The sequence below is a fragment of the Chrysochloris asiatica genome, unplaced genomic scaffold (genome assembly GCF_000296735.1).
Source record: "Chrysochloris asiatica unplaced genomic scaffold, ChrAsi1.0 scaffold00028, whole genome shotgun sequence".
In the NCBI taxonomy this organism is placed as follows: domain Eukaryota; kingdom Metazoa; phylum Chordata; class Mammalia; order Afrosoricida; family Chrysochloridae; genus Chrysochloris; species Chrysochloris asiatica.
In genome coordinates this window covers 20,062,924-20,087,850 of record NW_006408546.1, presented here as the reverse complement: position 1 = coordinate 20,087,850, position 24,927 = coordinate 20,062,924, and the positions used below count along the sequence as shown (strand labels likewise).

Below are 24,927 nucleotides of genomic sequence, written 5' to 3'. Positions count from 1 at the left end.
TCAATACTCATGGTGTTTTCATGGTCATTTGCAGACATGTACAGAATGGGAAAAAATAAAGTGAGTCAACCAATGGGCATGTTCTCAGCTAAGGCTGAACACGCAGGTGCTTTGCCTTCTTGTTTTAGCTCTCACACTGTAAACAAGTGTACATTATGTGATGAATGCAGTGCCTCATTTTTGGCATTTTTGTGGGTTTTGCTGGCTGTTTTGCTGTTTTAAATGACCCAGAAGCATTAAGTACTGTCCAGTGTTCCTAATTGCAAGAAAAGTGATGTGCTTTAGAGAGAAAACATGTACATTAGATATGCTTTGCTCAGGCCTGAGTTATAGTGCTGCTGACCATGATGTCAATGTTAACAAATCAACAGTATTTATTAAACAAGACGTCTTTAAAGAGAAACACACATAAAACAAGTTTATATGTTGGTCAGTTGACAGAAATGTTGTGACTAGAGGTTCACAGAAACCTAACCCTGGATTTCCCCTAGGAATAGTGATTCAGAGTTCCTGGTGACTTCAAATAATGAGAAATGATTGTAGCTTTTCTGTTCTAGGTACAGAGGATCAGGTAAACAATCACCAACATATGAACACCTAAAATGTGCCTAGTTTGACCCTTATTAAAGCAGCAGTAAAAAAATGAACAGGTGAGGTCAGACTTTCCTGTTTACAAGGAATTCACAGAGGAAAAAAATGAGATATCCAGACACAAGCCAGGATTTTATACTACCATAAACTCAAATCAAGGGACTCAGGACACCATCAAGAACAATGAAGGACATATATTTTTAAGAGATAAACAGTTGAGTAGTTAGGTAACTTTCAAATGGTTCAGTAAAAGATATAAATATACCCATATAACACACTTAGACGTTAAGTATAATATGCACACAGATTTTAACAGATAAAAGAACTACAGAAAAATGTTTGTAATCGCTGAATCTAAGTTGTAGGTATAGGGCATTCCCTGGACCATTCTTTCAGCTTTTCTTTTCTTTCTCTTTGAAAATGTTTATGATGACAAGTTGGGAAAAGAACAATGGAAGGCATGACACCACGTGCCAAGAGTAGGAAGAACATTAGACACTGGGAGGACATGAACAGATGAACACTCTTCAGCTTCTACCTGTCGTTCTTACCTTTATTCTCTTCTCCTTTAGCCATCTTGCTAATGGGGAAGATGGTCGTCACATGCACACAGTCTAATATGGCCAGGAGGATCTTGGTTAATCGTAGAAGGTCGGAGAAGTTGTAGAAACCAAAGTATATCAGATTCCTTGCTAAGTTTACAACCTATTGCATTAAAAGAGAGAGAGAGAGAGAAAGTATTAAACAAACTGTATCTTGTCCTTCCAATTGACGTTGACTGATTTGTAAATGATGTTGACCTTTCTGTGGTAAATCATAAGTTATAGAACACCTCCTTTTTTCTTCTCAAACAGAAGTCATATGCAATAAGGGGGAGGTCACACAATAATCAAGGCAAAGGAAGACAATGGGTGGAGCTTAAGAGCTAAATAAAGGCAGCGAAGGTAAATATTATTACATAGATAATTCTGCAATACAGGGATAATGATCTACAGATGGATCCACTGACATGCGAGTGGAAAAGGAGTGGGAAACTGAATGAGACTGTACCCAGGGATGTGTGTGTGTGTGTATGTATAATATATATATACATATATACATACATACATACAGGTCTGACAGACCTTAATTCTGCGTATGTATTCATATGTATTACAAACATATCCATGAATATAGTGAAACATACAGGAACAAAGTTATGAAAACTTTTGAGCTATTACCAAACACAGCGAGGAAATGAGTTGCTGGGCCGGGAACTCAGGACCATAGTTTTGGGGGACACATCAGGTCAACTGGCATAACATAGCCCACAAAAGCTATGTTCTACATTCAAATACAGCGAGTAGTAACTGGGGACTTAAAAGCTTGTGAGGGGCCATCTAAGGTGCAACTACTAGTCCCTCCCCACCAGGAGCAAAGAAGAGTGAAGAAAATCAAAGACTCGTGGAAACAATTAGATGAACAGAAACAGTACGCACAGGGAGGAAGCAGGCAGAATGCTATTTCACTGCTGGGATTGCAATCGAAGCAAAACGTGTACCAACTGTTGAACAGAAAACCCATTCGTCCTGTAAACTTTTGCCCATATCAGAATAAAAAGATTTAGTGATTTTTTTTTTAAAGAAAAAGTCCTATAATTTGCTTGTAACTTCTGACAAAATTTCACTTTGCTTCATAGATAGGAAAAATAAGAAATGAAAGGCTACAGAGCTCCTGGTCTGACTCAGGACTGGTTAATAAAAAACTGACTATGCAGCTTCCCAAAACAATACTTGCCAAGCCACACCATACCCTACACCAGGATAGCAAAACTCTCCTCACAATTACAATTAGCAGAGGAAGAGAAGCACTGAAATATAGCTAAAACAAGTGGTCTCAAGGAGAAACGTTTTAACTCAAAGGCAATAAGGATTTATGTTCCTCAAATGATTTATCAATGGACCCACTCCCAAGCTCAACTGTTTCTTTCCTGCCATTTTTAATATAAACTTCAGAGAATAAGTAATGTTCTATCATTTTACATATGTCAACTTACCATGCTTCTGGTTTCTTCTAAGAGCATACTACTGTTAGGCTAAGTGATTGATACCAGTTTTACCTTTTATGTCAGAGCAAAACTCAGCTGGATTCTTTATTAGTACAAACCCAGAACATCACAATAACAATCACTGTGTGTGATTTTCTACATGCTCCCATAATAAAACGACCACAGAAAATCACATGAAACACATAGTCCCTTGTTATCAAGAGTTACCTCAAATGTGAGCTTATTTTTCTCCTTATCAGAGAAAGGAAACCTCTGGCAGACCACATCTCTCAAATACTCTTCCACAAATTCCATGGTCTGAGCGAACCTCTCCTTGATCTCATCTTTGGAAGTTCCACTACTATCGTAGCTAAAAAGGAAGGAGAAAGACAAGGAGATTGCATTTCCAGTCCCTCCTAGTGAGGCTTTTCCTGGTTGTTCAACTTTAAAATTCAACACTTTCCTTTCCAACACTTCCCATCCCTGCCCTTTGTTGTTGTTGTTGTTAGGTACTATCGAGTTGGTACCAACTCATAGCGACCTTATGCACAGCAGAACGAAACAGTGCCTGATCCTGGGCCAACCTCACTACTGTTGCCACGCTTGAGTGCATTGATGCTGCCACTTGGCCAATCCATCCCGTTGGGGGTTTTCCTCTTTTTCTGTGACCCTCCATCTTACCAAACCTGATTACTCTGTTTTTATTTTCTTAACACATAGTGGTGGTGGTGGTGCTGGGCTATTGAGTCATAGTGACCCTGTAAAGGGTTTCCCAAGCTGTACAACTTTGTGGGAGCAGAAAGCCTCTTGTTTCTCCGATAGAATGCTGTGAATTCAAATTTCTGACCTTATGGTTGATAGTTCAATAGGTAACCCACTATGCTACCAACATCTCCCCCATATATGTAAGTACTTTACTGGTTTATGTTATTTTGAGATTGTCTTGCCCTACTCTTGAAGGATTGTTTTCTATACATTCTGATTCCTGATATAATCTTTGAACCATACATGTAATAGACACTTAGATATTTGTTGAATGAAGGGCTAAACAAGATGTCAAAAATACAGGCATAACTGTAAATACAATAGATCTCTCTTCAACCAAAAAATTGTTTGAAATGAAAATAAAATACCATCAGAAAAAAAAATAGTATTTGTCATCCATTCTATGAAACTCATAAATATTTTGAGCTTAAAGAAAAAAGCAATTCATTGTCCTCAACCCATATCCAGATTTAACTTGACATATGTGATTTATCTAACTGCTACAAAGAACATTAAAATAAGAGTTTTTAAAGTAACACGAAGGTGTCTTGGTGATGCAGTCACTAAGTGCTTGCCTGATAACAGAAAGGCTGGTGGTTGGACGCCACCGGCAGCATCATGGGAGAATGTGCTTTTGTAAAGGTTACAACCCAGAAGGCCCAGGGACTAGCTCTACTCTATCATATAAGGTCAGTGTGAGTTGGAATCAACTAGATGGCACACAACAACAAGGTTAACAGGAGGTCTTGGCAGTAAGAGGAATCCAGGCTCACTCATCAATGGCGATCTCTGAGGGAATCTCCGACCAGAGGCGGGCATATTTCACGGGAGTGACTTGTTCCTGGGGATCTCGGTCCACATGCATATGAAGCATGAGTCGGCAGAAGGATGCACGGAGGTCATACGGCAGGTTCTCATCGGACATGCAACGGAGAATGAGATCCACATCTAGCTGGCCCGATATCTCATTGATAGCCAGGTACTGACGGTCCAGACACATCCTGGCAAAGAGGTTCAGCTGATACCTGGAGAAGAGAAAAGCCACACCAGGCTCAGTCACCAAAGAGTTACCCAGGATGAATGGAAACACACAGTAGGTTATTCCAGTGCCCCAACTTCATAAAAGTGGCAGCTGATCACAGGAACATAACGTCAAACCCCTCCCTTTAAAGTGCTTTTGTTCATCTAATTTTGTTGTTTTGTGTCAAACTGAAAATAGGGCATTTCAAGTTATCTTACAGAGTATGGGTCAGCCAACTATCACCACATCTAGCCGGCTGAGTTGAAATAATTATGAGACTACTTAGTTCATTTTGTCTTTAATTATCTTACAAAATAAGTGGGAGAACAAATTGGTTAGAGTCTAAGGTGGCTGTCTATTTCTTTAGCTATGTTTTTATATGGAATATTAAAGATAATTTTGAAAACAATGTCTATATTGAGTCTATTTAGAATTTTTTTAATGTTTTATGGATCTTATATAAGTCTATACCTGAACTCTCACACACATGATGCACAAGAGTAGGGGCCTTCTCAAAACGTCTTGGACTTTTCTTGCTTATCCAGTGGGTCTTTAGTAACTTTGTGGGAAAATTCCTTTATCTTTTAATTACATTTTTTTCTTTAACATTATGAAGGCCCCTTGTGCAACTGAATGCGAGTTTTGTTAACTTCAAATCCTAACCAGTTGACAGACTTTATCTCTTCCACTCTTGGGAATCGATTCATCAATCATTTAGAGAATAAATATATCGACAATGTGAAAGAATAACAAAGTCATAAACTTTCATACTGTCAAATATTGGCTTATGAATTTAAAACCGTAAGAGCCATGGATTTGAAAATATTTTCAACCTTACTTGGTGTCAGTGAAATACAAATTAAAACATGATTCTATTTCACAAAATTAACAAAAATTAAAAAGGCATCATAATATTCTAAGTTAACAAAGATATGAGAAATCAAAAGATCTCATCCACAACCACTGGGAACATACAAAGAAAGATCCAAAGCTGGCTAGCTTAGTAAAGTTTAAAATACACAAATCCTCCAATCTAATAACTCTATTCCTTATATATTTGCACAGACTAATTTGAACAAGGCTCTGCCCTAACATGGAAAACTAAATTGTAGTATGGAGTATCAGACAGCAATGAAATGTGGTATGTTAATTATAATGGGTTAATTTTAATTTAGAAGTTAAAATTGAAGAAGTGAATTTACATCTTTTTACATGGGCTCCTTTATAAGTCAGTACTGAATGAATAAGGCAAGCTACAGAATTACGAACTTTATTGTACCAATTCACAGAAAAATTTAAAAGCAGACAGAATACTGTATTATTTATATGGATGCAAACAAATGCAGGAGAAATAAGGATGCAGAGTATGGAAGGGTACACACACTACATGCATGAATGAGAGAGAAGAGACCTAAGAAAGGGTATTTATTTTAAACTACTGGAAGCATTTCTTCATCTTCCCTTTTCTTTCTCCTACTTTTCTCTTAAATTATTTATTGGTTCTCTTCCTTTCCTTTTCCTGCACTTCCCTTGTGACAAAAAGGCCAGTAGGCCTTAGAGCTGGGGCAAAGGAGGCACTTGGGACAGAAGAGGTGGAGCTCAGATACAAACAGTGGGAGCAAACAGGGAAACATACTGAGTAAGTAAAATGGCACCTAAGTTACACAGTGTTGAAGGAGGAAACTATAAATAAGCGAAGGGTAAAGACTAGAATACAGAGACACTGGCAGAGCAATGGTTAAAGCCTAACCAGGTCAGTGGATTGGACCCACCAGCTGTTTCTCATGAGAAAAATCAAACTGCTTCCATAGAGATTTAAGACCCTGGAAGCCCTGTGAAGGTAGTTCTACTCTGTCATGTACAGTTGCTATGAGTCAGAATCGAGTCTACAGCCATGGGTTTCATTTGGGTTTAAAGACTGGATTTAAGCTTATGGTGTTAAAATGGAATTGCAAATACTGCATGAATGATCTATGTGTATAGATAGAGATACAAATGTGTGTGTATATGTAAAGAGATGAATAGGACTAGGTTGATGTTGTAGGCCTGTGAATGGATTCTGACTCATGACAAAGTAGAACTGCCCCAAAGAATTTCAAGGTTAGAATCTTTATGGGAGCAGATCATCAGATCTTTACTTCTAAGGGCAAGTTGGTGAGTTTGAACTGTCAAGCTATCAGTTCACAGGCAGGCATTTAAACACTGCACTGACAAGCTGCTTACGGAAATATAGATATATGACTATGTATACACACATACACTTCCTAGCTCTGTTTACAAAAGTTCTGAGGTTGGCACTATCATGAGTATCTTGCAAAGACAACAATTGATGTGCAAAGAAGTACACAGCTTGACTTAAGTAATAAAGCTAATTAGTGGTGAGGTCAGGATTTGAACCTGCAGTCTGACCCCATAACCTAACTCTTCATGTGTGGCATGCTCTTTAGGGCCCAACTTATAACTCAGAGCTGATGCAAGGATTCAACCTTCTTTGGACCGTGTCATATCTAGCTGTCAATTTACTAGCTCGGTATCAATGAAATTCTCCTAAAATACACATTTGTCTGTGCTAGGAAAACATTTCAGACGATCCCTGTACTTCCATGGAGTCGTTGAACAAATAGGTAATAAATACCTAACCGCCACCCTCTGGACTACCCCAAGCCCAGTCCAGCACACAACCCTTATTCTCACCTGTAGTAGCTGAGAACATCTCGGTCCTCCTTCTGCCCTTCCTTAGCATCCTGTGCCAGCTCCCTGACACTCTTACTGCGGATCTCCTTGTTGCTGTCCCTCCAAAATAACCACACCTCCTCCTCATCCTCTCCTGCCTCCAGAACATTCTCTCCAGTAGAAACACCTTCAAATTCAAAACGAGACAGAACCAACCTGGGAACGAAGAGGAGGATGGGAAATTCATTATTTCTTTTCTCTGTATTTTATACACTATAACATAATTTATCCCACTTTCTCCCTGTGTTCCTTCTTTCCATTTCTCCTTTCCCAGCCTTTGTGAACTTTGTCCTTGGGTAAATACTGCCCTTTTGATCTCAAATGGTTGACTATTCTATGATGGGAGTACCTCACTAGTGTTGGTACCCCCTTCTATAAGATCTGTCTATTGCTTGACTAAAAATTGAGCCTTGGGTTAAGTTTAGTTCCAGACCTGAAGAGCCACTTCTATCTGACCAGTAAGTCTGGTCTGTTTTATTATTTTGAGTTTTGTTCCACATTTCTTCCAACTCTATCCAGGACCATCGAATGTGATCCTTTTCAGAGCAATTAGCAGTGGTGGCTGGGCACCACCTTGTTCTTCTGATCACAGGGTTGTGAGACTGATTTTCCGAAAGTCCATTACGTCACTGGACTAATTGCTTCCATGTGTTTTCAATTTTCATCACTCTTGATACTGCAGAAGAGCGGGCAACACCTCTAGAAAAGTTGCACCTGACATGGCCATGCTTTTTTTTTTTTTTTAATGAGGTTTTTATTGTAGATTGAGTGAAAGTTTACAGGGCAGATCATCAGTTTTACATTCAACAAATCATACACCCTGTTTCATTACAATGATTACAATTCCCTCCATGTTCTATCAGTTAATGGTATTTCTCTCTATTTACTTTAGCTCTGGTTTTTCTTTTTTAAACACTCAGGCATATATAATAATTTATACCACCAAAAGGCACATTCTGCAAGTCTGCCTCCTGGCCACCAGCTCTTAATCCCTCCCTTCCCATGAATCTAGAGTCCTCCGCTGCTCCCTCTCTCCATGTCCCCATCTCTGCCTCCATCTCTGGTGTCACTGCTTCTCTGGATAAGGTCCCACATTCCACTTGTGCTCTTCTCCCTTGATGGTCCTAGGGCCCTCTGTTTCTGGACTGTAAGATTAACTATTTGCCCATTTTTGTTACAAAACTTCTACCGTTACAATTGTGACAGTCGCAATTAGTCGTGATAACAATTGCTTACTATTGAATCGTAAGAATCTTATCCCTATCTCTTTTAACCAGACCCATCTGGACAAGATGAAAACTATTCAGTGGTGACTTTCTTACCCCCAAACTATTAAACTCCCCCCTTGAAACCTTGTAAGCCAGTCATTTCGTGCCTTTATTGCCCCCTTATTTTAGGTAGCCAGTGTCTAAGCTGCCCATCCTTATCTACCCTGTGTACAGACGGGATTGCATTGATACTTGATGTGAAGACTCTTTCCTTCTCTGTTGGTACTTAGAGTTACTACCTCTATGAGTACAGGTCAAGTTCATCAAATTGTAGCAATTTACTCGCATTTCCTTTATCAAAAATTGTTTTGTTTTTCTGTTTGTTTGTTTTATCTTCCTCTAGTCGCGTTCTGATTATCAAGCCATCGAGGATAGGTCAAGTGGGTACTATCTGCAACTTTGGGAGTTCTTGTGCACCTCCTCTCACTCCTTATCAGTTAGATGTTTCACTCTCAGCTCTAGCTCTCTGTGGCTATGTCCTTGCCATGGGCTCAGGTGTCCCCAAGTCTCACCACACTTTGGACCAACCAGTCCTTCCTTCCTCTTCTCTCTCACATCTCCAGGTCAACGGGAGTCTATGGAACATGGTTGAACTCAGCCCATTTCTTCATTGCTGCCTTTCCCCCTCTTTCACTCAGCAGTAGACCAATGTGGTCGTCAGCAAGCTTACATGACTGTTCATGTGTTCCCTTTGAGGTTCAATCTTTAGAGGGGGGTTTGTCCTGAAGGAACTTGATTTATTGCTTGCCTTGATGGCTTCCCGGCAAACAACTTGCATATTCTTGTAGGTAGCCAGTCATACTACCATTTTTGTTTTGGGTTTTTCCAGATGATCTTTCTTTGAAGATGTACGTTCTGTTGCTCTAGCTGTTGCAGGCTGGTACTCATGAGCTTTTAAGATCCCAGTTGCTACTTACCAAAGTAGGATGTAGAACATGGTCTTTGTGGACTATATTAGGCCAACTGACCATGGTGTCCCATAAGACACCGGTTCTGCGTCCCCAGTCCCAGCTACTCATTCACTTGAGATGTGTGGTTATGCTAAAGAAATTTTTATAACTTTACCCAGTATGCTCCTACATACTCATGAAGGTATTTGAACAAAAGGTCAATAATGTACAAATATTTTCTGTCAAACCTATCTATAGACTCCTACTCTACCACCCACACCTGTTCAGCCTGCATGTCCAACCACATATCAACCTAAAGATCATCATTATAGTATGACTGTATATGCATCAATTTACTGGTTACCTTTAATGTTACACTCTTATCAGTGTCTTCCCCATCTCCATCATTTATTTTTTTGACCTCCCTCTTACTCTGTATCACCTTCATCATCTAAGTTAATACTTGTCTATCTTCTAGCCAGTGAATGACATCCCTTTCCTCCAACACCTGGTAACTATCAGAGATTGATTCTTTTAGTGTGAAACTGCCTCTTTATTGTTTTAAAAGTGGTTTCATACACTATTTGTCCTGTTGTGATTGACTAATGTCACTCAGTACAATGTCCTCCAGATTTATCCACGTTATGACGTGTGTTTCACAGATTCGCCATTATTCTTTACTGTGTGTGAGGAAATTAATTTATTTTGGTAATTCTTGCTAATTTGATCAACTACAACAAAGTACTAAAATCCAGCTTCATTATCAATATAAAGACACAAGTAAAACCATTTTATTTGTCTCCCTCACAGGAAAAGTTATAAAAAGACTAGCATTAATGTCTTCATATACATATATATTAATCCAGTAGCTCTCAACCAATGAGTGGTTTCGGCACTCAGAGGATGTTTAGTAATGTCTGGAGATAACTGAGTTTGTCACAAGGCGATGTAATTCTGGCATCTGATAGGTGGAGGCCAGAGATGCTATTAAATATCCCAAAATGCACATCCCTCACAACACGGAATTATTCCGTCAAAAATACCAAGTATGAAGGATGACACATGCTGCATTAACACAAGCCCAAAACTCAATTATACAAGAGAAATAAAAATATCCCTAGTCTAAGACACAATTTAATGTTGTTGTTTTTATACCAACAAAACAAAACCACTGCTCACATTATTTGCATTATACTTACTCAGGAAAATTGCTCGACTGCCAAAAAATGAATATTATTATAGAACTTCTATAGATGAACACACACGTTTTGAACGGTAATTATTTACAGCTCTTTACTACAAAGACTCAACATCTATATTGAATATTTCCTTTAAACTATAAAAATGATAATCACACTGGCAGAATTTTAAACTCTTAAAATTCAGTGTGTATAAACTCATCCTGGGAGTTTACATTAATTTTTTTAAATTTCTAATAATTTATTAAAGTATTATTCTTGATTTAGGAATAACTTACAATTTAGCAATTTTGAATAGATACTATAGTGATTTCCCCCCATCTCTCCCTTCCCCCATCCCTGAAGTGTCACCATTATTCAGAGAAAAACCACAATACAGAAAACTTAATTATTCCCTAACTAAGACTTTGCCAAAAGGAAGATTACATGCCAAAAACAAAACTGAGGAAACCAAAGAGTTAGTTTCTATTAGTCACAAACACAGAGGAATCCAGTGAAGCACACATTTTCCATCCAAGGCCCCTCTCCTGGGCGCTCTTCCCCACTCACTTGGTCTCAATCAGGATGTCAGCATTGGTTGGATTCAGCACAGCTTTACATATCAGTTCCTGGGTAACTGGGATCGATTTGTTCATTGAGACACAGAGGTCAGAAAGGTAATCTAAGAATCTGTCAAGAAACAAAACGTTGTCTTGTGATACAGCAGAACTACGACTCTCAGAGCCTGGCTTTATGTCAAGGGGTCAGATCCCACGTATCTTTAGCAAAACCAGCCAGCAACATTTTACATCTTGGTGCCAGTGTGTGAGGGTACCACTAGGAACCTAGCTGTCAAAGAAAAAAAAGAGCCAAAGAGGAATGATGGCAGTGATAGGGCAGGGGCAGGAGAGAAAGGAGATAAGAACAAATAGCAAAACAAGGGAGAAGTGGGCATTAGGAAGGAATGTTGGAGAAGGTGAGACAACAGAATGGTTGGGGGCTAGGTTCTAATGTTCTACTGCCTGGCTTGGCATCCTGATTCTAATACTTACCAAAACAAAACAAAAAAACACCCTAAAACAAATGCCACTGAGGAAGCTCCAAAATACGGCGACCCTGTGTGTATCAAGAGTAAAACTGTGTTCCATTTCCTCTGGCTGTAATGTTTGAGTAGAAAGTCAGGCCTTTCTTTCCGACCAGCCTTTGGTGGATTGGAGCCTTCAACTTTGCAGTTTGAAGCTGATATTCATTAGCTGTGTGCTGATTTATACTGCTAGTTGGGAAAATTAGGTAACTTCGCTCTGCTTCAGTTTTCTCATCTACAGAGCAGTCATGAGGATTAAAAATTCATAGCTCACTTCCTGGGACATGATATGTATTCTCCAGGATGTTTGTTATTTTTATGGATCGTAATAGTAATTTTTATGAAAACACTATCAGCTCTTCAGTGTAACTGTTTATAACACCAACACTGTAATTATTGTTTACCATTCCACCTGAGAGGTCTGGTGTAGACTAAGCTTTGGGCTGAGAACCAACAGGTCAGCAGTTCAAACCCACCAGCCACCCTTGAAAGCCCTATATAACAAGGGTGGAGAATGTCTGGCCCATGAGCCATATAAGTCCAGTGAAATCATCTGGTCTGGTCCTGTCAAGGCAACCAGAGTTCCAATCATCACATTGATTGTTGTTGTTGTTAAGTGCTATTGAGTTGGTTCCAACTCATAGCAATCCTATATAGGGTTTCTGAGGAGCAGCTGGTGAGCTTGAACCCCCAACCTTGAGTTTCAAACCAAACTTGCAGTCTAGTGCATTAACCTACAGCACCACACCAGGACTCCAGCCATAACATTATGGGTGCAGTAACTAAATATTTAACCAAACATAGCAGGCTAAAATTTTAAACTGATAATTTTGTATGGCCCACAAATGAGTTCATAAATTTTGGCAGACACAACGGTTCCCTACCCCTGCTACACAGACTCACTATGAGTCGGTATCAACTTGACAGCACCTAACAAGGAGAATAACTTCACCTGAAATGGTTTGTTGTTGTTATTAAGTGCCATCAAGTCAGTCCTGACCCATAGTGACCCTGAATAGGGTTTCCAAGGAGTGGCTGGTGAGTTTGAACTGCCAATCTTGTGGTTCAAACTGACTTTGCAGTCCAGCACACGAACCCACAGCGTCACACCAGGACTCCACTTGAAATGATATGTATCTTAAGCTGAAGGAGAAGAAAAGGGTAGGGGAATGAGAAGGTCTGTGTAAATGAAATAGAATTCACTAATATATAACCTAAGGAGGTCTGGCAGCATCGTGGTTATGAATCGGGCTGTGAACCGCAAGGTCAGCAGTTCGAAACTACCAGCTGTTCCACGGGAGAAAGATGAGGCGTTCTGCTCCCATGAAGATTTACAGCCTCAGAAACCCTGTGCAGGGTCGCTATGAGTTGGAACAGAATCCACTGCACATAATCACCACCAATATATAACCTAGTGTGGTACTACGGGTTAACGCATTTGACTCCAAAGTCCGTTTGAACCACAAGGTCAGCAGTTCACGCTCATCAGCCCCTCCTTAAAAACCCTATAAAGGGCCGCTATAGGTCGGAACTGACTTGACGGCACTTAACAACAACAATAATATATAACAAAAACATTCAGTAACAAGTTAGTTTGCCGTACATAGTACTGGGACAAATCTAATCTCACAGAAGGAAGGGTTCTAACAGTCAGGAGGTGATAAAATGTAAGTTATCATTTACTGAGTACCTACTCGTGCCTGGTGCTACACATGTTGACTGTCATTCTCTCTTGATAACTACCTATGTAACAGAGGGTAAAATAAAGCTCAGAAACAAAAACCAGGTCACTCAGCCAGTGTATATTAGACCTCGGATTACACCCTAGGTCTCATTCCAGTACCATGTTGTTTTGGATCCACATCTAAGAGCGTTTCAAGACTTGCCCAGTCAAAACCCGCCATCAGCAGTCCCAGTGCAGAGTAAGCTAGTCAGAGTACAAGGCACCCGGACCTGCACCCAACCAAGTCCACCTCACCTGGGCTCCCTGTTCTTCCGCACCAGGCTGACAAACGTGTCAATCTCTGCCGCAGTGATGTGTTTTTCTAGCAGTTTTCGGTTATTGTGCAGCAGGGCAGTAATGGTGTCTTCTGCCAACACGTCGTAGCCAATCTGTTTCTGCATGAAGCCAAACTGTTTGGCTATATATTCCTGTTAGGGAGAGGAAAGCCAAGTCACCCAGAAAAGCAGAAGACAATTATGATTAAGTTTAAAATCAGGAAAACAGTAGCACACGCCTTGGTGAGCACTACTAGCTAAAAGGGAGATTACAGTAAAGCATCTTCCCACAACCCTAAGGCAACAGCTGCAAACTCCCTCACATCCGATTTTACTATGTCAGTAAGCAAAATATACTGCAGCATCCTTACATATGGGTATTCTATTAAATGCAAAGCATAAATTTTAATCCAGTGATTTACTTTTTAAAAGGTCAGAAGCCGTTTGTTGGACTGAATTTGCTTACTAATTCAAAAGGACTTAACTGTGCTCTATTGCTCTGGGCTGCTGTATAAACACCAGTTAAGCCTACCTGGATATTTGGAACAATGTGACTCCACTTTAGTTTATCTGGGGTAAAAATGTATTTTTAAAATCAATTAAGTAGCAAAAGAAAGAGAGAACAGCCAAACTAATTAATCTCCTTCACGGGACATGTGGATACACCTCTGGCTGCTCCTCTTTTGGGATCAGACATCACAGTTCATGGAAATATTTAAGAACTTAGGGCAGCCTCTTAACAACTAGTTGTTTCTATTCAGAGAGATTTCCCTAATCAAGAAAAAGCATTAGCTTGCTCAGAGTTCAAATGGCCCTTGAAACTTGCTTTATTTTTTCATTAACTCCTAAATCCTGAAAACTCTTCAGGATTACACATGGTGAACACGGACTGCTTTGGTCTGTGCTTAGTAGGGGCACACATTTGAGAATTTATCAGTCTTCAGGGTCCCAGTACTGTGAACTAGCAGAGGATCCCTAAACACCACAGCAAAGACGACCAATTCAGCAGTACCATGAGAGACTGGTTTCATTTTCTCAAGATCCAGCAAAATGTCCTGCTACCCATTACAATCATCTCATCTGCAGATGGAAGAGAAGGGCAAAATGAAGGCTTCTGGGAATTACAGAACTATGGCACTAATGCACTCCAGGTGAGTTTAAAGCAGCCAAAGGAAACCAATCCAGCTAATGAAATTTAGACCCAGTAACATTATGCAAATCTGCTACACAAGACCTTTTGAAAGTGTTGAAGAGCAAAGATGTCAGCTTGAGGACTAAGGTGCACCTGACCCAAGCATGGTATTTTCAATAACCTCATATGCATGTAAAAGCTAGACAGTGAATAAGGAAGACCAGAGAGGAGTTGATGCTTTTGGAGGAGAATGCCAATAAAAGAACCAACAGATCTGTGTTGGAAGAAGTACAGCCAGAGTGCTCCTTGGAGGTCAGGATGGCCAAACTTCGTCTCTCATACTTCAGACACATTGTCAGGAGGGACCAGTTGCTAGAGAAGGAAATCATTTTTGGTAAGGTGGAGGGTCTGAGAAAAAAAGGAAGACCCCCAGCGAGATGAATTGGCAAAGTGGAAGTATCAATGGATGCAAACGTGGCAACAATTGTGAGGTTGGTCCAGAACCAGGCAGTGTTTTATTCTGTTGTGTATAGGGTCACTATGAGTCAGTACCAACTCCATGGCACCTAACAACAAATTATACATAAGGAGCACTTAGCTGCTAACCAAGAAGTCAGTGGTTCAAATCCACCAGTCACATCATGGGAGAACGTCTACTTCCATCAAGATGTATACTCTTGGAAACACCATGGGCACTTATACTTATTCTGCAGTGTTGCTATGGTGGTGGTAGTTATGTGCCGTGGAGTCGGTTCCTACTCATAGTGACCCTGTACAGGGTTTCCGAGGCTGTAAATCTTTACGGGAGCAGAAAGCCTCATCTTTCTCACACAGAATGGCTGGTAGTTTCGAACTGCGGCTGGTAGTTTCGAACTGCTGCTGGTAGTTTCGAACCTTGCGGTTCACAGCGCGATTCCTAACCACCACACTACCAGAGTTTGCTATAGAGTTGCTATTATTTGGAATCAACTCAATATCATTGGGTTGGTGGCTTTCTTTGACTACTGTTAAGTACCACAAAGTTGGTTCCTACTCACAGCAACTCGGGTTAGCAGCCCAAGGCATAACCAGTAAGCAGCCAGAGTGCCTTGTTTATCTATCTGAGGAAGCTTCAAAAAGTATAAGGTTTTCGAGGAGCAGCTGGTAGGTTTGAATCTCTGATCTTGAGATTAGCAATCCAATGTTTGTCTTACAGTACCACACCTCCTTTTGTTGGTTAGTATCATACAAATACCATATTATACAATCAACAACAAAGGCAAAGGCATTAGCTTATAAGAAACTAATATAAATGTACTATCAACTTCAAAATCAAGAACATGATTGCTAAACTATAACTCTCAGTCTCTTTCCATCCAAAACAAAAAAGGAAGAAGAAAACCAAAGACTAAAGAAACTCGTTTTTTTTAAATCCCAAACCAACGAAACTTGTTTAAAGGACTAACAGTCTACATGAACCATGGCCTCATAATCTAGACCAAAAGAACTAGATGGTGCCCAGCGACCACTAACAACCATTCTGATCAGGATCTCAAGAGATAGATCCTGAAAATTAATGTTTTTGTGTGCTTTTGAGTTGGTTCCAACACATAGCAACCCTGCATAGGATTTCTAAAGCTGTAAATCTTTTTGGGAGAAGATTTTTATCTTTTCTTTTTTCCCCCATGGAGTGGTTGGTGGATTTGAACTGCTGAGCTTTTGGTTAGCAGCCCAATGCATAACTTATTATGCTACCAGGGCTCCTTAGATCCTGATAGATGGGAAGAAAAATATGGAAGAGAACTGAAATTCTTATGTCCAGACTTAGTAGATTAGTTGAGATTAGAGGACTCCCTAAGGCTATCACTCTGAGATACTCCATAAAGTTTGAACTGAAATTACACCCTGACATCACCTTTTAAGCTAAATAAAAGACTGACTCACAAAATAAAGAATGCTGCCAGTGAGTACTCAATTATCTTTATAAAATCATCTATCTGAGGCCAAATGGTCAATAATGACTCTAAACCTAAAATGGAAGAGTAGGAAGACAAAGAGACCAGATTAGTGAACACAAACCATCCAAAATGGAATTAAGAAGAATGGCGGCACACTGTGAGAAATGTCACTGTACCAATGTCACTGAACAATTTAGTGTAGATTATTAAATGGGAACCTAATCTGTGTAAAGGTTCACTGAAAACAAAATAAAATATTATTTTCCAAAAACTTGGTTGATCTAAGTCGCGTCAATGAATTGTACATGTGAACAATGTTGAACAAGCATACATTGTGAGTCTCTATGGTGGTGCCGGTGTACCGTGGAGTTGGTTCCAATTCACAGTGACCCTGACAGAAGCAGAAAGCCTCATCTTTATCCCAAGGAGCGACTGTAGACTTGAACTGCTGACCTTGCCATTAACAGTCCAAGGCATTACCACTTAGCTACCAAAGTCCCTTGTGTAGCGATTTGAAGGGGCTTCAAAAAGTTTGTGGAAAGATTCCAGTATTTTCCCATTTCAGTGTTCCACAAGTTTTTTGAAGCCCCTTATATTTTTACAAAAATGTTTTTTGTTTTTTTAAATCTCATGGAAAGCTGGCTGCAGAAAAAGGAATTTTGGGGTATCCTTCTAAGGCCTTCGTAATACAGATTTTTCCAGGGCTGCAAACAATCCGTGTTTCCTATCTAAGATCAACCTTAATACTGAACTATCCTCCACTAAATGAACATTTCTGGGATATTCAAACTTCCTGTTGAAAGCACATGACCTTTAGAGAAGAAAACAAAACCATTTCCTACTAATCCTTAATTCCAACCTGGTTCTTCCTGTAGTCTTGCTGTGAGTGTCTCAGGACCCTGTAACACAGCCTGCAGATATGTCGGAAAGGGGCGTGCCGCTGGTCCCCAAGCTCCTCCAACCGAAGCATCGGGCCATCCCCACAGTCTGTGAATGGGGCTTGTAGCAACTTGAAGATCTGTTTGTGAAAATAAAGATCAAATACTGCCATCACCTAGTGTTGTGAAAGGCTTCCTCCCTGTCTGGAAGCAATTTCCAGGGAAGCTGGAGGAAACAATCTTGAAAGTCTCTCTCTATCCCAATACACCAATGAAACTGCGTGTGATCACCAGAGATTGAGAGTTCACTGGATTCAGCACACTGTGGCCTAGCTGGTCCTCAGACACTTGATAGTCTAGGGCTATCCCAGCTGTATAGATCATGGTCAAGATGAACTTCTATTTTTTCCATTAATAAAATGGAAAGAATTCATACCACGCTCATAAAAGTGGTGACAAGAATAAAGTAGACAATGTAAGTGAAAGTTGCATGAAGTACTCAATGAAGGCTCCAGCCATTATTTTAACCCCTTTAAGTTGCTGCTATTATGAAATTGATCAGGGGCATTAAGCCAGGAGGCTATTTTGAGAGCCAGCCCCTGGAATAGCTGAAGCATCATTTATTCTTAGACTTGAAATCATTATTGAAATGTGATGGAGTGTTAATAAACTGTATCTTTCATAACTCAAAAAGGAGAAAGGATTTTTACATCCCAAGTTCCTATGGAGAGCTGAGTTTTAGAACTTTATTTTTCCTTTTCAGCTTTGGTGGCCAAGAATTTCCCAACCAAGTTTTTGGCTCAAGCTTCAACAACTTTAGAGAACTGTATGATTTGCATTCCTGTGTACTTAATCTACCCTGGACTTTCAAATCACTCACCTCTAATCTTTTAAGTTTTTACTGTGAATCGAGTGATAGTTTACATGGGAGAACAATGGATTTATACTCATTGTTTCATTGCAATGATTACAATCCCTTTCTCGTGCATCATCGTTCAACAATATTTGCTTCTATTCCCTGTTTTTTTTTGGGGGGGGGAGGGGTGTACACAAAAATACTCAGGAATATGTAATCATTTAAACAACCAGCCTGCCTCCTGGCCGCCAGCACACAGCCTTTCTCTTTCCATGAGTCTAGAGTCCTCAGCTGCTTTCTCTCTCCATGTCCTCATCTGCTGCTTCTCTGGATATGGTTGCGCATTCCAGTTGTGCTCTTCTCCCTTGATGGTCCTAGGGTCCTCTGTTCATGGACTGTAAGATTAACTACTCCCCCCTTTTTGTTGCAAAACTTCTACCTTTACAATTCTGACAGTCCCACTTGCCTCTAATTTATCTTTACACTTGTTGTTATAAATTCAAAGCAAGTTATACCAACTATGTATTTTCTGTAAAACACTAATTACCTCTTATGGAATGATTTTGTGGTGAGCTTAGGGGTACTAGTAAGAAACTATTTGGACCTTCTGAGTTTTTCAAATAGCCCAATCTCCCAGGTATAAGAACTAAATCTTAAAGACACATTTCACTTTATATTATTTTTTGAGAAAAATAATGTTGTCAGTTGATATCTTCTTGGAGTTCCTAACAAGTGAACTCCCACGTGGAAGATATTTCACAAGTGTGTTACAGACAACCTGAATAAGTCTTCCAGATGAAAAACTTTTATTCTCTCTAAACAAAGAAGGATCCAACTGACAAAGCCTACTACCACAAGTGCCGCTTCCCACTGACCTGCTTGAGAATATTCTGTTCTCTCATCAGCTTCTGCCGTTCTCTGTTAGGCTTGGAGAAGACCACTTCAAGTACATCTTGACCAGAGTTAGTTCCACCAGTGACAAAGTAAACCAAGTCTTCCAGCAGTTTGGTTACAGACCTTAGGTGGGAATAAGCTATTAAAGATGGGAAGTGTCCAGTATCCAACAAGTTGAAAACTTCAAATTAAAGTATTCAGAACTGATGAAGCAGTCTTTCCAATTTCCTCAAAATTGCCCACAGAGGCCAAATACCAGAATGCATAAAATATAAGCAACACATTACTATTCATGAAAGATTTTTCAAATTCATAAAGTATTAGCCATCCACTTTTATCTCAGAATAGCCTTGAATGCTGATATTTAATAATGTGATACCAGAGTTGGAGATAGACATAGAGAGAAAGAAGTAGATTTCTACAACTTAAGGACATTCAAAATGTGAAGGAAGTGATACTGTATGATAAGCAGTGTAATGCTAACTACAAGGTCAGAGGTTCAAACCCAGCAACTGCTCCTTGGAAACCCTATACATGGTGGGTCTGAGTTAGAACTGAGTCAACAGCACTTAACAACAACAACATCAATGCTAAAGTGAATACATCATAACATACTACATTAAAGAAAAGGGGTTCTCACAGCTACCAACCCGAACTAGTATATTTCTCCTCCTTAAGGAAATACATACATAAAAGCTAAGGAGTCCTCATGTTGTTGGATAAGCACTGGATCTCTAACCACAAGATCAATGGTTCAAGCCCACCAGCCACTCCTCAGAAACCCTATACAGGGTCACTATGAGTCAAAACTGACTTGACAGCACAAACAACAACATAATTGCTAAGACCCAGGTATAGCTCTAAGACAGAGTTGTTCAGAGTTGGATTTCTCTCACTCTGTGAGGGATTTTCAAAATACAGTGGTGAGAATCACTGTGCCTTAAATCATCTAGGAATTTCTTACCTTCTTTCATTCTGGGTGATGGTACCTTTCTCCAGCTTCCCAGCTATGGAGCCCAGTACCTTGCTGGCGTCATTGGCAAAATCTAGGTCTCGAACCTCAGCAGGAGAAACTGGAACTATGGCAAACGCTTCCTTATCCTCCTTCACAGGGGAGGTGCCAATCTGAAATTCAAGATGATCTTTGTGGGGCAGTCTTTTAGATTGAGCGGGTCAGCCCTTGGTCATATTCAATATTCACAGGATGTTGGGCAGTCTAAAAAGGTGCTATCTTGCAGTTAAAATCAACTAGACAGAGAGAGACATCTGGAGGGATGCACACCAAATTGTTATTAGCTCTGGGGAGCGGAGAGTAAAGGAAGATCCACTATATTTATGGCTTTTCCACATCTGAACTGCTTTACTCTGTTACAGGGAACATGCAAGACTCTTACAATTAAAAGGGAAAACATGTATAAATACAAGGAGGCTTCCAAAAGTTCATGGAGCATTGAAATGAAAAGATAATGGAAATTTTCCAAAGATCCTATATATATATATGTTGTTGTTGTTGTTAAGTGCCATCGAGTCGGGTCCGACCCATAGCGACCCTGTACAGGGTTTCCGAGGGTGTAAATCTTTACGGGAGTAGAAAGCCTCATCTTTCTCCCGCGGAGCAGCTGGTAGTTTCGAACCGCTGACCCTAAGGTTCGCAGCCCGATTCGTAACCACTACGCTACCAGAGCTCCTTATATATATATATATATATAGAGAGAGAGAGATTGACAGAGCCCAAATGTGGTAAAATACCTGGTGCTGTTGTTTGTTTGTTTGTTTTAATCTAAGTAGAGAATACAAGGGTACCATTCTTTGAAAGTTTCAATATGCCTAAAAACATTTATAAATACAGATGGGAAAAAAAAATCCCATAATCATTCCACCAAAAAAAGATAAAATTATGTGAAAGTTTGCATTTCATTTTTAAAGAACAAAAAATACAATGTGTGTGTAATTGTATTCTACAAACCTAGAGATGGTGGGAAAGAGGTGGGTTTCAGGGAGAGATACTAAAGAAGTCTGGAGAACTTTCAAGAAATAAAAATATATATTCAAACAAAGAAATAATAAATATTGGGAAAAACCAACGAGACATTTGACGTACCCCAAGACACACACACACACACACAAACACACAAACATTCCCCCAGCCAAGATCATCCTTTAGACAGACATGAAACCCAGGCAAATCATTCTGCACTTAGGGTAGAAGTCATAGAAAACAATAAAGGCTCTGGTTATTTGAAAAGCCCCAGGCTTGCTTCCCCAGGTTCTTTAGAGATAATTTTTTCATCACATTCAAATTTGGTTATCACTGCAAGTTTGCCAGACAACAAAACTTCACAGCTCTATCTTCCCCAGTCTGCCCTCAACAGAACCTTTCATTCATGAGCATGAGGCCCAAGGCAGTGGCCAAGTTCCTAACTTACTTTCAACATCACAGGTTTCTCTTCTTCCTTGTCAATGGGGATATTTGTGCTGTGAACCCAGGTATTGGTACACAGGTGTCTGAGACGAACATAGGAGTTCCTAAAGAGTAAGAGAAAAAAAAAAGCTGAAGGCAGTAATATTTTAGTGTTTCTCTACAACCACCAGCTGGGAAAATATTCTACTAAAACAGATAAAGATACCTGAAGAATTTTCTGTTACATATACTAGACAATATAAACCTAGGAACAAAGTATTCCAAATCACTTTCTGATGTATTTATAGCAAATGCAGTTATTCCAAATCACATTCTGATGTATTTATAAAAGTAAATAATTCATAATAACTCAGTGTTATTGATGCTGGATTCCTAAAAAAAAATCACATGCTATGAACAAATCTCAGCACAAACTCAGCATGAGGCAAAGCAATAAGAAGTACTCACTGATCAAATAGTAGTAATTATCATGAGAGATAATTAAGCAATAATTTAAAATTACATTTAAATCAATGAAACAAAAAATGAAATTTCTAGAAGACATAAGCTAATATTTTATTACTTTGTGTTAAGGAAAGCCTTTTGAAATATGTGCCAACCACCAGAATCCCTAAATTTAAAAAAGTAAAATATTAATAAATCTTTTTCCATAAAGTTTTGTATCTTCTGCACAGCTAAAAACAACAATAAAACCCCACACATTAGCAAAAGTAATAGCACACAAAATTGGTAGAATAATAACCTAGGAATAGACATGAATAACACATTGAGGTTATTGATCTACAAACATAAAGGGCTCTTACAATAAGGACAGCATGAATACCAGAGGAGAAAATAGGAAAGGGCACAAAGAATTACAAAATGATCAATAAACCTGGAAGTATACATTTAGCCTCTCTAGTAAAAAATACTCACAAACTAAAACATATCATTTTACAGTTTCATACTTCATAGATTCGACAAACCGATAAACGCTACGTCAATGAGAACTCAGGGAGTCCTGTGCTTCATCAGTGAGAGTATAAACAGGTCAACACTGGAAAGGAGCCTGGTATGGTACACTACGAATGATGTATTTATCATGCTACTATTATCAGTTTTCCTTAAAAGATGAAGGCACAGATACAAAACAATGCACAAAGATGTTCAACAAAATATGACTTACAGTAGTAAAAATATTAAATAATCTAATGCCCCAATCATGGAGTAGTTAAACTATAGTACACACAAGAGAATATATCAAAGCTTTCTAAATTATGGCAATCTGTATATATATTTATTTGGAAAAATGTCTAAACCATATTGTTCAGTGGAAGAAACAAAACAGATTAAAAAGGCCTTATGAGGTTAGAAATGTAAAGGTAGACATTTTGTAGCAAGGAGAGGAGTGATTAACTTTGTAGTCTAGGAGCAGAGGTCCCTGGGACCATTAAGGGAGAAGAGCGGACAGCAGAACCCTACCCAGAGAAGCAGTGCTGCCTGAGACAGAGGCAGAGATGATGACATGGAGAGATGGAGCAGCTGGGGACTTTAGACACAGAGAAGGAGAGGGGCTGTGTGCAGACAACCAGGGAGCAGGCTTGTAGAGTATATCCTTTGGTTAGTTGATGATGCATGGAGGGGATTGTAACCATGGCAATGAAATGATATACGACAGGATGAATGTAAAGCTAATATTCTCCCATGTAAACTATCACATAATTCACAATAAAACTTTTTTTTTTCTTAAAAAAAAGGCCTTATGAGAAACCTGTCTGAAATGACATATACCAAAATGTCAACAGTAATTATCTCTGAATAGTTGGTTTTATGTGATTTTTTTTCTTTACTTATTTTTGTTGTTGCTATTTTTTATTTTTACAGTAAACGTGTCCCATTTTAAAAATGTTTAATTAAGCTTTACTTTTAAAAATTAATATAAATAATGGTATGATTCTTGCATTTAAAGACACATCGTTTCATTAGGCATCATGGTGATGAAGCTGTTACGGACTCAGCTGCTAACTAAAAGTTCAGCCTCTCCAGGGGATAAAGTCCTGGTAATCCACATCTAGGACGATGTGCAGCCTTGGAAATCCTACGGGGCAGTTCCACTCTGTCTTGCAGGGTTTGCTATGAGTTGGAATCAACTCTCGGGCAGTGCATTTGGTCTTTTTTTGTTGATTTGTTTTACCACCCTACTAGTGAAATCAGATAAATATATACCAAGTAACAAGAGATACACAATACAACGTACTCAGTTGGGAGATGGTCACAGTAACTACAGCAGAACTTTTCAAAAGAAAAGATCAAGGAGATTCAGGGTCATGGAAGTCTGTTACAGAAAAACTTGAGTGGGAATTTAAAAGCCTGGCTGGACTGAGGCAGAAAGGCGAGCACAGAAGTCATGTGTTTTAAGTGGAAAGCGGAATCGTGGCAAACCCGCTGGAGGGTTGTGGGGAGGCAGGTCAAGGCAGGCACATCTCTTCAGAAGACCTCTGCCTTTCTGCACTTTAACTGATGGAACATTCCAAGGCCAGCAGAAGGTAACCACAATGATATTTACTTTGATTAGTATGAATAAAAATTAAGCAAACTGAGTAAGAGATTAGACAAAGAGATTTGCATTTTTTCTTCTGAGTAACTGGATTCGTTTTCCTATGGTTGAAGTGTAAACAAAGTGTGGAGCTTTGTGTTTTAATTGGTGGATTACATTCTATAGCATTCTAGATCAAATTTCAATGAAGCCACAAAGGGCATTCATCTCAAGTCCTACTCCGGAGGCCCCTTCTGAAATGCCAAGATAGCAAGAAAATTATGAAAGACCTACAGACATGGACAATCAACTCAGTATTCATTTAAAATGTCTCTAATTTACATAGACTGAGATTTTATTAGCTTACTTAAAAGATCTAGACTTCGGCATTATCCCTTTTCATAGAAGCTTGGGAGAATTATTTTAACAACGACTATGACAAAAATTCCTTTACTGACAACATTTGCTGGATGTTCATACATCTACCCCTAGGTTTTCTGATCTTCAAATTACCATGAGTATACAACTCCCATGATTACTGCTTTTTGTTTCGGTAACTTTTTATTATAAATTGGGTAGAGGTTTACAGAGCAGACCATTTTTAAACTCCCAGGATTTTCCATGACTCCACAGAATCTGTGAATATGAGGTTCCTTTTGCTCCTGGCTCTGAGGTTGGTGGCCAACAGAGATTGGTTCAAAATTTAAAGAGCTCCAAGCCCACCAGCCACTCTGTGGGA

General features: G+C 39.3%; 1 protein-coding gene across 2 annotated transcripts in view; it reads right to left on the bottom strand.

Annotated features, from left to right (window-relative positions):
- The window catches only part of ITPR1 (inositol 1,4,5-trisphosphate receptor, type 1), a 437,331-nt gene that overhangs the window by 236,762 nt on the left and 175,642 nt on the right, over positions 1 to 24,927 (bottom strand). For both annotated transcript variants that reach the window (XM_006846621.1, XM_006846622.1), the window contains 10 exons: positions 21,678 to 21,777; positions 20,216 to 20,376; positions 19,233 to 19,374; positions 17,483 to 17,641; positions 13,535 to 13,707; positions 11,043 to 11,162; positions 7,098 to 7,292; positions 4,156 to 4,407; positions 2,846 to 2,987; positions 1,143 to 1,296 (listed from right to left, as the gene is read on the bottom strand). In XM_006846621.1, the coding sequence (XP_006846684.1) occupies positions 1,143 to 1,296; positions 2,846 to 2,987; positions 4,156 to 4,407; positions 7,098 to 7,292; positions 11,043 to 11,162; positions 13,535 to 13,707; positions 17,483 to 17,641; positions 19,233 to 19,374; positions 20,216 to 20,376; positions 21,678 to 21,777 (1,598 nt within the window). The remainder of the gene's footprint in view (positions 1 to 1,142; positions 1,297 to 2,845; positions 2,988 to 4,155; positions 4,408 to 7,097; positions 7,293 to 11,042; positions 11,163 to 13,534; positions 13,708 to 17,482; positions 17,642 to 19,232; positions 19,375 to 20,215; positions 20,377 to 21,677; positions 21,778 to 24,927) is intronic.